Consider the following 15000-nt stretch of genomic DNA (forward strand, 5'->3'; position numbering starts at 1 on the left):
TATATTTATTATCCAAATTTAAAGTGGAAAAATCACATGTGTAATTCAAATAAATATTTTTAAAGCTGTCAAATATTTATAAAAAGTTACAATTCTAAATGTATGTATATTTTTTAAAATAGTTAATATTTATAAAAAATATCAATGTAAAAAAAATAATCTTTATATGAATATAAAATCAAGACAGACAGACAGATGTGAGGAGGCTTCATCTCGACTCTCTGTCTGTTCAGACGAAAGTGACTTCAGGCTGCATACTACGGGATTCCACTCGAGGCAACACCAGTAGACACAACGAAGTCTGGCTTAATGAATGATCTCATCACACAGAGGTCAGGCCTTCTCAGACTGGACCCAGCTGCTGCAGGTCACACACATGCCGTGAGTTTAAGCGAGCCAATCAAAGCAGTGCAGAGGCGAGGGGCCTGAGAGTCGTAAAATTTACTGGTCATAAAATAATGAGGTAAACCACACCCACTCCACACACACACACACACACACACACACACACAGACTCTCTCTCTCTTACACACACACACACAAGTATACTGACTATATGTAGTTTGAAACCTTAAACTTCCAGTGAAATATACTTAAACTAAATTTAAAGCGAAGAAAGGCAAGAAATTAAGCAATAAATTGACTTAAAGGCATTTAAAAATAGCAATGATGAACCACATCCACTGACATCATGAACAAGCATTTACAAATGAAAGTGACGCCTCTGCTGACCTCTGACCCCTCTGTATGTGTGTGTGTGTGTGTGTGTGTGTGTTGACTGTCATCTTGAAGGAGTCGAGCACAATGCATGAGGTTACACACACACACACACAACAAAATCTTGTCCTACATTTCCTCACACGCAACCCCATGGCGGCAGATCAGTCGGTCGCGGACCCAAGAAAGACACTTCCCTTTGAGACACACACTTCCTGCATGCGGTCTGTGATGTCACATCCCTGTGGTCACATGACTCACCTTATTGTAGTGCAGTGCACACGTGTGCGGGTATTGCCAGCTACCGTCCACTCACTCCGCCCATGATGAAGGGCAGACACCGTCGTCTTCGTCTCTCCTGCAGAAATCAACAGATCACCCACACACACTCATTAGCAGATTCTTAGTTCAACTGACGACCAATAAGACACGAGCTTCTGGGTCATGTGACATCTGGGCCAATGATGTCAGGGTGGTTATTTTAAACACTGTGACGAGTGAATCAGCTGATAATTCACATTGAGCTTTGCTGCATTTTCTCACACGACTCTGCTGTGAATGTTTCTGATGTAGCGTCTTCTGGAGTTCTGCGCGGTTCATTTACCCTGCGGGAACGTGAGCTGATCTGTTTCAGTAACGATCTCCAGGCCGCATGAAGTCGTGTTTCTGATTAAATCGTCCGTTATACAGCAGTGGTAGACCGTCAGGCTCTCGGTCGCAAACCTGCAGGAGGAAACCGATTTACAGAGACACCAGACCTGGAACGACAGGAGAGCCTATAATGAATTGTGTGTGTGTGTGGTGTGTGTTGTTGTTGTGTGTGTGTGGAACATCTTTAAGGTCCATCGTTCCATTACATCCAACAAGGTCTGTGTGGATTCGCTGTAGTCCCTCAGTGATTAAACAACGACACACACCACACACTGCTAGGGCTGTTCTCTGTGACCTTCTGCTCTCACTATCAACACTATACAGACACTGAGATGAACAGCACTAACAAACAGTCAGTATCTGCTGTAGTGATTGCTCCGCGCGGCAGAAGATCTTCAAGAGGTGTCCGTCTCACATTTATAAAGTTAAAGTAGTCAGCGAGCAGCAGCAGAGCGAACACGACAGTCCACCACAGACCCAGTCAACACTAAACGCTCACAAAAACCAGGACGAAAAATAAAAACAAAACACGCGGGGGGGGGGGGGGGGGGGGGGGGGGGGGGGGGGGGGGGGGGGGGGGTGTTTACTATTAACACTGGCAGGTTTCGGAAACAACATTTAACCTGGGGGAAAAAAACAACAACACCACCAGGGACGCGCTCCTCATTCTGGATTTTCAAAAGCCAAAAATCTGATAAACCCATTACAATGCAAAAATGGCGCCAAATGGGAAAGAACAAAAAGAAAAAACAAACCAACTTATTTAACTGTTTTATTTTCATGTTTGTGTGGGCACAATTAATTGGCAGATTTAATTTAATATGTTCCTTGCCACCCAACAACAAAAAAACCAAAAAATATTAATTTTTTTTACTATTTCATTTTAAATAATAACAAAAAAAATAAAAAAAAAAGGGTCAAGGGAAATTTTTTGGCATGGAATGTGGTTAATGTGTCTGGGTAATATTGGGCACCTTAATAATCACCTTAAATCTGCTAAAAATGCTCAAAGGGCGAAGTGTGTGTTGGGGATGTGTGCCGGGTGTATTCGTGGGATGTTTGCCCGGTGGTTTGTTTGCCGGTGTGGGTTCAAGCGCTGTGTGACACTGGTTAGAGGCAGGAGGGGGGATAAATTCGTATCTCCAGAGGGACACACACCCCCCAACAACACACCCAACAGCACAAACACTTCATTTCTGCCTTTTTCAGGGCAATCATACCTCAAACAATCCTCCTTATAATCCTCCAGCAACAGTTTAAACACTGGTGGTCTTTCTAGTACCTACAGTTCATTCATATCTTCCCCGAGCTCCCTTCTCATTTTTTCAAGTTCCTTGGAGGTTTTTCAACGCTTCATCACGCACCAATTCACAACAAGCCCAATTTTAAATTGAGTCTTCCTCATGAAAATCCCACTTTCCCCCCCTTTGGGTTCGGACTCGTACAATAAAGAAAAGGGGGGGGGGGGACCAGGGTTGCTTGTGCTGGTACTGAAACCTTGGAAAGCTTCTACATGGTAAAAAATCATAAAATTCGACTCAATTTCCCTCAATGTTTGGGTTGTTTAAATGTGGCATGACATCAACGAGTTTTTTTCATTGTTTCAATTAACAAACGCCAAAAGTCTTTTAAAGGGGACATTTTTTTTCCAGAGAGTTTTGTCAAGTCCTGGGAAACTCATCACAAATATGGGGGGGACCCCTTTAAAACCTTCGGGGATAAAAAAAAAAAAAACAACCATGCCCCCCTGAAACACAAAAAAAGAAAAGGAAATCAGCGCCGGAAAGGCCAAAAAAACCCCGAGGCAAAAAAAAAGGTCATTTCAGGTTTTTTTCTCCTGAAAACCCACCCAACAGGGTCCGTATTAACACCCCCACGCTAAACAGATGTTACCAGGGGACAGGGAGGCATTCCTCAGGGGCCAAAACAACAAGGTTGGAGGAGTGGGGAAGTCGAGAAAGAGAGACAGAAAACAGAGGCAAAAAAGCCGGAGGGGACAGCGTGTGGGAGGGAAGGGCCATTCCGGGGGGGACAGATAAAGGCCATCCTGTTTTTTTTTCCCATTTCGGGAGAACGGGGGGGACAGGATCAAAACACAACTGGGACGGTTTGGGGGGACTACTAACAAAATCATTTGTGACAATAAATTGCAAGCGTGGATTAAAGGGTTATATAAAAAACGCTTCCGAGGGACGAAGGCAGATAAAAGCGCCTTAGGCACCGAGAGGGGGGGGGGGGTGGGGAACATGAAAGGCCAAAAAATATAGGGGAGAAGGGGCGGATACGGAGTTCATTAAGCTGTTATTCGCTCGGAGGGCTTAATGAAAAACCAAAAAAACAAACGGCACAGGTGACGGGGCTTTCATCTCGGCGGACCCAGATCACGGGGGGGGGGGGGGGGGGGACCAGCGGTCTTTAGAGCGTGGGAGAGGAAAACAGGTGGGAAAGCGCTGGTATGGCCGTAGGGGGCACCTTGAAGGGTTGTGAAGGTCCTGCGGAGGGAAGTTCCATGGAGCTCATTGTGGCCCAAGACAAGAGTGGGTTTTTCCCGAAGGCCTCCGGGAGGGACACTCGCCCACCCTGAAGGCCTCCAACAGCCAGGCATTGATTGGGGGGGGACACGCCCCCGTTCTTTTCACAACCACGCACGCTTCGGCCCAAGCAGCGGCCCGGTGGAGCGCGGGGGGGGGGGGGGGCGGAAGGGGGGACACTTCGCATCGGGCTTTCCACTCTGGAAAGAAGAAAAGAGGAAAAGAGGTTCATCATTTCAAAGTTGTGGGAAAAAAAAACCCAACGTAAACAACCATTGTTCAAAATGTGCTCAAAAACAAACGTTGGCTCTTTTACACTCTCCAAAGTCATAGAAGATCATTCCGTTGACGGTTTTTCATTTCAAGTAATTCCAACTTTGTCTCAGGCGATTTGGTTTTTCTTCTCATTACAACAAGAAAAAAGGCCCCCAACATGGAAAGCACTAGGGGTCCATTCATTCCCGTTTGCGTATAGGTTGAAAGGAACTTCTCTGGACATTTTGATCTTGAGCAAAAATCTGTAGAAAAAAGTTTGAGGGACAAAAGCTTTTGGAGGGGGATTTGACATTTTTTCATCATTGAAAATATCAAGATTGTTTCCTCAAAACTAAATAACCAGGGCCCGGCCCACTAAAAGCATAGTTGATCAATCCAGTAAGGAAGTCTGGACCATTTGGTTTGAGGGAAAACTGTTTTAAGAGGGTCTTTCAGGGGGGAACTTTTTTTCAACACCTTTTGGGAATCTTGAGAAATAAATCTGGAGCACACGTTCTGAGGACAGGTTTTAGGGGATTCTCTTTTCTGAAAAAACTCCCAGGAGGAGGGGGGGACCACGTGAGATTTACTTTCTCTAGGGAGAAATAATATGGAGGAAAAAGCTTAGAGACCTCCCGGAATATTGTTTTTCCACTTCCTTGGGAGGAAATAACAATCGGAAGGGTAACATTAAGAGGATCTCCGTTGGTGGAAAAGGGCGTTTAGCCAACAGGCAAGTCTGAGGGGGCAAAAGTTTCGATTGAACAGTATCAGTTTTGGTCTCAGACCGGAGTTTTCTCCCATATCAAACAGGGGCCCAAAATTGGGAAAGCACTTAGTGTATTCATCACAATAAGAAGTTTTGTAGAGAGTCATTTAATGGAGGGGGATAAATGTTTGCAGGATCTGCAGACTTTTGAGTTTGGACACTTTTGGGATCTTGGAGCACAAATCTGAGACCCACACGTTTGAGGGGACACTAGTCGAATAGAATTTCTCTTCTTAGGGGACTCTATAGGAAGGGAACCAACTGTGAGGATTTAAAAGGGCTGCCCTGTGTTTTTCTCAGGACGAGAGTAAATTTACAGACATATGACGGGGGCAAAGCCATGAGGGGGGGGGGGGAACTTTTAACCAGAAAATATCGGGACTTTTTTCATCTACCTGGGAGAGGGATCCACATCGAGGACATTGAGAAAAAGGAAGATCTGCGTTTGGTAGATTTTCACGCACAAAGACGCTGGGGGATAGTGGGGGGGGACAGAATTCATTGGAGTCGCTTCTCATTGGGACAAAAATAAACACATCCAAAAAAAACTTGGGTTTCATTTCTTTCCTAGTTTAAGCACCAACCAAAACATATTTTTATATTTGCATTAAAAATGATGCTACGTCAACTTCACTTTATTATAAAAAGGGTTTCCTCAAGCTACATTTCATTTGTTAACTACCCCCAAACTGTTTGTCTCCAGGGCGGTGTTTCTCCTGAATGACAAGCATATAGTCATCCATCCAAGTGTGAGGAAGTTATAGGAGGATTCATTTTTGGGTGAGGGGGGGGATGTTTGAGAATCTCAGGACCTTTCTGATTGATGGGGGGGACTTCGGGGGGATCTTGAGCATAGAAATTATTGGAGGCCCACCCACCTCGGACACCCCTAGTCGAGAACTCTTTCTGAAAAAAAAACAACCTTAGGAGGAGTGGGGATAACCCCACCATTTGGCCGTGCGGGGGATTTAAATGTGCGCGGGTTTCTCGTGAAGGAAAAAAACAAATGATGCGCACCAGGGGGAGGGGACTTGTTACAAAAAAAAAAATATTAAATCTTATCTCCTGGAGAAATAGAAATCGAGGCATCAATTGAGGGATCGGTGGTTTGTGCATTTTAGCTTTCCAAGGTGGGGGGATGCAATCTTCAGAAAATGAAAAAGTTCTATTTCTTCTATTGAGACAACATCAAAGATTTCCTTTCAGCAAAAAAATTTCTCAAAGTTTTGGATTTTCCATTATAATCTCCCAACTTGGTGGGAGGGAACACAACCCCAGGGGGAGGGACCCATCTGTGGGTTTTTCTGTCTGGTACTGTGGTTGGCGAACAAGGTTATCACTGTTTTAAGTTAACAAAACACTAACCAAATTTTTTTTAACAACACTTAATTCAATGAAATGCAATGGAACTATTTCCAAAGAAAACGAGGGATTTCACTTCCTGAGGAGTTTTCTAAAATGCTTTCGGGGAAGTAAAAAAAAAAAAAAATAGAACAATGATAGTTTGAAAGGACGGGTAGGGGAGATGGACCGTGAGGGGGGAAGGGGGGGGACGTGGTGTGTGTGTGGGTGTGTGTGTGTGTGTGTGTTGTGGGTTGTGTGGAGACAAAGGCGACCCTGTTCGGACACCACAAAGTCGATTTGGTCACGGGCTCATCATAACGGGTGGAACATTTGTTGTTGCGGGTGTGCGTGCCAGTCGCCTTTTCCATCTTTCCTGTTTTACCACACACATTCTCTGGGTCTTCTGGGCCGCTTCGGGCAAGCGTGAATGAAGTTATTGATTGCGGTGTGTGTTGTCCGGATTCTCTCAGAAGGTCTTTGATGGGGAAACGAGGTCCAGATGGCTTTAAATACGGGGGCTCCACATCAAAGAGCTAAGCCCATATTTCACACACACATCGACATTCGGGGGATCCATGATCTCCGAGAAGTTTCAGCGTGGAACAAACCGCACAACCGCAGTCAGTTTTCAGGCTCAGCCTCGTTAAAAAAAAAAACCCCTCGTTTTACAGCATCCATTATCAATGTGAACTTAACCGGGATTTTAACTCCCTTCTTCAATTCCAAGGTAAGAAACAAACGACGAGAAAACCGGCGTCTGTTATGTCAAACATTGATAGTATAACTCGGGGTTCTTCTGGAAACAAACGTAGCATTACTACCTTCACAATTCTACTTAGAAATTCCGTAATGGTGCTAGTTTTCTTTATTTATATTTAATTTAAAACACACTGGTATAAAACCACTAGAAATTTATATAAATACAGTATAAATAATACAAAAAAAAAAGTTTTTACGACGAAAAATTTTGCATTTTTTGACTCACCTTCACCAAACTTTCACAATAGCTTAACAATGATTCAAAAGAATAAGCATATAATTAAAAACTATAATGAATCTTGAGTCAGGGTCATTCTATGGGTGTGCGACTAATAAAACTAATCAGCTTATCTAACTATAACAAACTAGCTTATTCTAACTAAAGTGAACACATTAAAAACAGCAAGTATTCAGTGTCAAAAAAAAAACTAATAACATCACTAGTGAATCCTTGCACATTAAGACAGTACTGAATTCATTTTGATTGCAAAAAAAAAAATACATTTAACAAACATAGAGGGTTTCACTGTTGAGAGATGATTCAAATCAATCATTCTAAACTTTGTTTTGAAGTGATTCACTACAATGAATGGTCTGGAATGGATTGAGTGATTATTGTCTATAAAGTCAGCCCTTACTTACTGGCAGCATACAATACATGATCACTGCTGATTGTGATTTTCATGAGCTGGGAGTTCAGTTCAGTGGTGTTTTGAGGTGAATTATTAACACACCTCTCTCTCTCTCTTCAGCAGCAGTATGAATGATTCATCTCATCAAAATGAACAGATCTCATGAGAGATGAGATGAGGTGAAATGAGGTCACAGAGTCACAGGGGGACATGTTAAAACCACTCGTGTTCAACACACACGCACACACACACACACACACACACACAGAGGAGGAGCAGGAGCCAGAGAGAGATGCTTTTTAATGTACACTGTCCAAAAAGTCCTCGACAACAACAGTCCCCCACACAAACAAACACACTTCATCTGTTATATTACAGTCAGAGGACACACACACAGAACATGTTAAAGAGCTGTACAACACGCTTCATCTGTTTATATTACAGTCAGAGGAACATCACAAATCATTTCTCACAGGAGCTACAATGCTCAGCTCTACTCATCACATCTCACTCGATCTGTTCTCTGATTGTCTCCATCACATCTCTAATCATGCCATGCAATCTTGCTTCATGCCATCCTTGATCCTTGAATATCACATCAAAATTATATATTATATATATATTATTATTAACGTTCATGTGTTCACCAAACCACCCATCACCAAATATAATCCCACTTCATCACCTATCATCTATAAAACCCTCAGAAAACCCACAAAAACTGCAAACCCACTGGAATCTAAAGCTTCTGAGCAGCAGAGCAATCCACACACACACCTGCAGGAGCAGAGGCAGGATCAATCCAACACCCCAACACACTCTGCAGGAGCTCCTCACGCAGAGACAGAGGTCACGACCTCCACACAGTCCTTCATAAACATGCCTCCTCTTTATAGTGCTCTGATGAGAACAGTGAGGTTTAATCAGAATGTGGGCGTGTCTGGAGGCTCCGCCCCCTCACCTGTGTGGTCGTGGAGACACTGGCAGGTGAAGCCGCCCTCGTGGCTGTGGCAGACGCCGTGAGCGCCGCAGGGTTTGGAGTAATGACACAGATCGATCTCCGTCTCGCGCAAATGTAGGCCACCCTTTCTCCCGTCGCTGAAGCCTTCCTTCGAGGGGACCAGCGGCAGCGCAGGGCCTGCGATCGGGTGTATCGCCGGAACAGGATGGTGTCGGACGCCACGAACGGTGCCAGGCTGTCGAACTAAAACTCCCAGCACGGACACCGCACTTCATGTAGTTCTCACACGGCTCGCGCAGGCAGATGTGTCGCTCGTCGAACGGGAGCACCTCCTACCACCCCCCCCAATAACAAACAACAACTCAGGAGTGTCTAAATCTTTACTATCTGAGACGCAAAAAACAAAACCAATCAACAATCTCAAACCCTTAAACAACAAAACCACTAAATAATCTCAAATCTTAAAAAATAAACTCCCACATAATCTTAAAGCGTTAGGAGGATGATATCTGACCAGTTGATGTATGGTGTTATTAGGAGGACAATATTTGTCTGAGATCAACTGAAAATCTTGGAATCTGAGGGAGCAAAAAAAATCTAAATATTGAGAAAATCATCTTTAAAGTTGTTCAAATGAAGTTCTTAGCAATGCATATTTACTAATCAAAAATTAAGTTTTGAATATATTTACAGTAGAAAATTTACTAAATATCTTCATGGAACATGATCTTATCTTAATATCCTAATGATTTTTTGTCACAAAAAAGGGAAATGTATAATTGTGACTCATACAATGTATTGTTGTCTATTGCTACAAATATACCTGTGCTACTGATGACTGCTTCTGTGCTGCAGGGTACTCCAACTTGTAATCTGTAATGGATTACATTTACACACTGTAGATGGAAATGTGGGATATTTTCTCAGTCTGGCGCCGTACCTGTGAGGAGATCTGTGCCAGCAGGCTGCGGTTCAGATACAGACGCTCCTGCAGCTCCTCCGAGCCCAAGAACTCCACCTGACCTCCGCCGCTGACCCCGTGACCCGGGGCCGCCACCGACAGGCTGACGTTCAGGATGCCGGCGCTGACGTCCGTGTCGTCCTGGATGTTGAAGACCACCACATCCTCACGGGACGCTGAGAGAACGCGGGCCACGCCCTCCAGGAACTGAGCCAATAGGAGCGAGAGGAAGCGCTCCTGCGACGTGTCGGCCAATCGCAGCGTGATGCTGTTGGAGAGCATCTCGTCCGTGATGATGGTGACCTGCAGCAGACACTGAGCCGACACCGAGTGAACGCCATCTACAGGAACACAGAGGAATCACCGAATCACTGAGCGGATCTTCAGAACCACAAACACCAACGCTACTGACTTGACCGAAAAGATTGTTTTTCTTATAATTACTCAGATTATTGTGATGGTTCACTTGAATCAGTTCAGTTAGATGGTTCACTTAAGCGAATCAGTTCTTTCGCATGTTTCACGTTAATAAATCAATTAACTTGAATGGATGAATTGGTTCTTTGGGATAGTTCACTTATGTGAATCAGTTCATTTAGATGGTTCACTTGCATGAATTGGCTCATTTAGATGATTCACCAGAATAATTTGTTTAACTGCAAGGTTCACTTAAATAAGATTTTTTTGAGTGAATCTCAAATGAATGGGTTCTTTTAAGTAAACCATCCAAATGATCAGATTAATTCAAAATAAGTTCAAGTAAATCATCCACACGAACAGATTTTAGTGAACAGTCCAAATGAACAGATTCATTTCAGTGAATCACCCAAATGAATGGATATGATTGAACCATTCAAATGAACAGTTTCATTTGAGCAAAAAGTCCAACTAAACTGATTTATGTGAATCATCCAAATTAATTCATTTATTTGAGTGAACCATCAAAAAAAAAATAAACATAAAAATGAACAAATGAACCGATTCATTAAAGTGAATGGAGCTAAACTAAATCAACCAGTTCATTTAAGTGCACCATCCACACAAATCCATTAATATGGAATATTCACTTAAATAAATCCCTTCATTTGGACGGTTTACTGAAACAGATCCATTCATTTGGACAAAAGAATTGGTTCATAAACAGTTTACTGATTCAGTCATTGTGCTTCAGTGTTGTTAGTTTGGCTGAACTTGAACTCATTTAAATGCTGAATATCTTGTAGTTTGACCTAGCTCTGAGTTTCACAGTAACTTCCCATCCCGGTTTTGGCTCTAACGAGCCTTCAGCACAATCTAGCAGTGATCGCTAATTGGACCGAACACTTATCCAATCCACCAGGACGCAGATAAACGGCATTAATCCTCCGCTCCGAGCCGCCTGCCAATAAACATCTGACCCGGCTCCAGACAGCAGTCCAAACACAGAGAAAGGAATGCTGGGAACCGCTTTAACATCAAACACACACACACACACACACACACACACTCTCATCAGACACTAATTAGGCAGATTAATGCATGTGTTCTTCAGACACATTCAGACTGGTCTTCTATTCATGACAGTGTTTCAGTACCAAACAAATAATATATAATAAAACTACACCTCACCCCAACCCACATCAAATCAGTGTTATTTTAGTATGATTTTTAATATTTCTGTCCCTGCAGCACAGAAGCAGTCATCAGTAGCACAGGTATATTTGTAGCAATAGACAACAATACATTGTATGAGTCACAATTATACATTTCTCTTTTTTATGACAAAAATCATTAGGATATTAAGATAAGATCATGTTCCATGAAGATATTTAGTAAATTTCCTACCATAAATATATCAAAACTTAATTTTTGATTAGTAATATGCATTGCTAAGAACTTCATTTGAACAACTTTAAAGATGATTTTCTCAATATTTAGATTTTTTTGCTCCCTCAGATTCCAGATTTTCAGATAGTTGTCTCTGATAATCAATCAATACAGCTGTAATCTTTTGTGCTCCAGGATCACATATCACAGTATTCGGAATTAGCTTTCAGTTTTATATTTTTTATAATTCTCGTTTTAATTTTGGCTTTAGTAATTTTGCTTTAAAAAAAAAAAAATTTGTTGTTTTACACATTTCGTTTTCATATTTCTATTTAGCTTTAAATTATTATTTTTACTTCACTTTTAGGTTTAGTAATTTTAGTACTTCAAGTTAAAGATATTTAATTTCAGTTGATCACCAAGGCAACATTTCTAACTTAGAATGAATTATTTGCTAACTATGTTTTTAAAGTTTTCTAGGTTTTCATCTAATATTCATAAATTTTCTTTCAGCTTTCAGTTTTTTAATAATTTTAGGTAACAATAGCAACACTGGCAAAACAATAAAGTAAACACACAAAAATAAATAAATAAATGAAATTAAATTAGTATATTCAAATATATGTAAATAACAGTCAATAACGACCTGAAAAATTGTACCTTTATTTTATTTATATTTTTAATTGAACATATTTACTCCTGACCACAGGTTTCTGAGCAGTATATTTAGTTAATTTATCATCATCATCATCATTATCATCATCATCATCTGGAGACTCGAGACGTTTTCATGCTTCTAATCGACTGATTTGAATAAAACAAACTCAGTCGACAGACTCCTGACGAGCTTGTCATGCTAATAACAGCCTGTCAGAGCAGAGTAGAGAGTCACTGTTTTACAGCGAAACACACAGCCACAGAAATGAGGCCGACTTGAGTTTACAACATTAACCTACATACAAACACGCAAGACACGCGAACATGTGACACACACACTCTAAAGCACCATCACGCCGACTCTTCATCTTCATCTTTAAATTACTCCAGTGAGACTGCTCACTTATAAAGAATCGGTTCATTTGGATGGTTCCCTTGAATTGGTTGTTTATGTTTGGTTCACTTAAATGAATCGGTTCATTTGGATTGTTCACTTATAATGAATCTGACTGTTCATTTGGATGGTTCACTTACATGAATCTTTTCATTTGCATGGTACACTTAAATAAATTGGTGCATTTAAGCTTGGTTCATTTAAATCAATTGATTAATTTGTACAGTCCACTTAAATTGATCAAGGGTGCGACAATAGTTAGCTAACGATGCTTCAGAGAAACAGGGGTTTGGGTGGTTCACTTAAATGATTTGGTTCATTAAGACATTTCCCTTAAACGAATCCATTCTATTGGAATGTTCACTTATAATGAATCAGTTCATTCTGGTGGTTCACTTAAGTGAATTGGATCATTTGCATGGTTCACTTAAATTAATTAGTTAATTCATACAGTTCATTTAAAATGATCAAGAGTGCATTTCCCAAAACTTACAACTATAATTAGGTAACGATGCTTTTGGGAAACGCACCGTTATTGGAATTGTTCACTTAAAAGAATCTGTTCTTCTGGACTGTTCTCTTATAATGAATCAGCTCATTTGGACAGCTCATTTTAAACAAATTGGTTCATTTCGATGATTTACCAAAACAAATCGGAGTGAATGTATGAATCGTTCATTTGCAGGATTTGAAGAATCATTTGTGCATGGTTCACCTAAATCAGTTGATTCAGATGGATAATTACACTAACATGATGTCTTCACTCCATGATCAGAGTTCACTCCAGTGTACAACTCTCCAGTATGTGACTGATTAGGAAAACCGCCCACTGTTTGATGGACAGGTGAAGCAGCCAATCACAGCTCAGACGTGAACAGCATGACATCAGTCTCACATTCTTTCAAACTCAACAGAGACGTGAGACGCACAATCTCCCCGAGCGGCAGGTGGAACCTGAGGAGACACCGGCACTGGAGGCTCCCACAATGCACTGCAGCAGCTGAGCACTGTAATCAAGCCCTCAAGAGGCCAATCACAGCCAGCGTGTGTGTGTGTGTGTGTGTGTGTGTGTGTGTGTGTGTGATATCAGATATCAGATATATATTCAGCATCATCCTCTCATCATCAGTCAGGTGAAAACCTCCCAGAATTCCCCTGGAGCCGCAGATCTGCAGTATTTGAGTGTTCGGATGAGTGGAGGTCGATCTGTGACCTAGATCTGAGGATGAGTGCGCCGCTCTTCATCACTCACACCGCTTTCAATTTAGAATGTCTTTCTAGAATATTTGTGACAATGCAAAATATTTACACCATCAATAAAATACATGACAGCCAGGTTGCTAAGGTGTTCAGGATGGTTGCTATGTAGTTACCAGGGTGTTCAGAATGGTTGCTAGGATGTTGCAGATTACAGATAGATAGACAGACAGATAGACAGATGTGATGTGATTTAGTTTTTTCGTGTTAGCAGACTCATTTTCGCTCTATTAGCATCTGTAATAATCTCTAAGTATCTAAAAGCACTAATCAAACTCATCCTGTTGCTATGGTTACTATATTCCAGCTCTCAACTTCCCACAGACCAATCAGAGGCTCTCAGACACGCCCACTGCCATTAAATCACCTGCACATTCATCAGTGTGTGTGTGTGTGTGTGTGTGTGTGTGTGCAATAGTGAGTGTGTGTGTGTGTGTGCGCGTGTGAGTGTGTGTGTGTGTGTGTGTGTGTGTTTGCGTGTGTAATAGTGAGTTTGTGTGTGTGTGCAATAGTTACTTTATGTGTGTGTGTGTGTGTGTGTGTGTGTGTGTGTGTGTGTGTGTGTGTGAGTGTGAGTCGTGTGTGTGAAATCACTTTCTCTTATTTTAGTGACTCATTTAAGGAAGATATTCAGAGAGACTGAGAATGCAGAAAGCGCACCCTATTTGTTTTCTTTATTTTACAACCCCCCCCCCAAAAGTTTTGTTGATATTGCATGTATACAAATAATGTAATTTTTCAGTCAATATTAAATTAATGAAAGAACTAGCCTAAGAGTTTCACTTTGACAGCTTGAAAAATAAACTTGAAAGTAACTTAAAAGTAATTAGTAATCTGATTAGTTTTTAAATGCAGTAATCAGTTATGTAATCAAATTGCAATTTTAAAGAACTAATTACTACTTTGTAGTGGATTACTTTTTCTGAGTAACTTACCCAACACTAGTGAGTGCAATAGTGAGTTTGTGTGTGTGTGTGTGTGTGTGTGCGCGCAATAGTGTGTGTGTGTGTGTGTGTGTGTGTGTGTGAGAGTGGATGTAGGTGTGCAATAGTAAGTTTGTGTGTGTGTGTGTGAGTGTGTGTGTGTTGTCAGGGGAACTAAACGAGTGTTTCCTCCACCTGAGCTCAGACTGGAACAGAGCGCGCTCAGCAGGGGGCGGGGCTAATCCTGCCTCATCAGCCAATCACACGGCACTAATCCATTCCACTCTCAGCAGCAGCAGCAGCAGCAGCAGCAGGACAGATGTGTTCATCACGACTGAATCAATCAGTGTCAGGACAGTCTGAGTCTCTGCTCACAAACACCT

At 41.7% G+C, this 15000-nt stretch overlaps 1 protein-coding gene and 1 pseudogene across 1 annotated transcript in view; both read right to left on the reverse strand.

The window, feature by feature from the left end:
- Positions 1-3389, reverse strand: part of LOC122134939 — an 8999-nt pseudogene extending 5610 nt beyond the window's left edge.
- Positions 3390-3783: 394 nt separating this feature from the next.
- LOC122134940 (cadherin EGF LAG seven-pass G-type receptor 2-like) overlaps positions 3784-15000 on the reverse strand; it is an 18157-nt gene continuing 6940 nt past the window's right edge. Inside the window, exons 2-5 of the mRNA XM_042712273.1 lie at positions 9560-9921; positions 8879-8951; positions 8620-8796; positions 3784-3860 (exon numbers count right to left, since the gene is read on the reverse strand). Of these exons, the coding sequence (XP_042568207.1) occupies positions 3784-3860; positions 8620-8796; positions 8879-8951; positions 9560-9921 (689 nt within the window). The remainder of the gene's footprint in view (positions 3861-8619; positions 8797-8878; positions 8952-9559; positions 9922-15000) is intronic.

This window comes from Cyprinus carpio, chromosome A22, assembly GCF_018340385.1.
Source record: "Cyprinus carpio isolate SPL01 chromosome A22, ASM1834038v1, whole genome shotgun sequence".
NCBI lineage: Eukaryota > Metazoa > Chordata > Actinopteri > Cypriniformes > Cyprinidae > Cyprinus > Cyprinus carpio.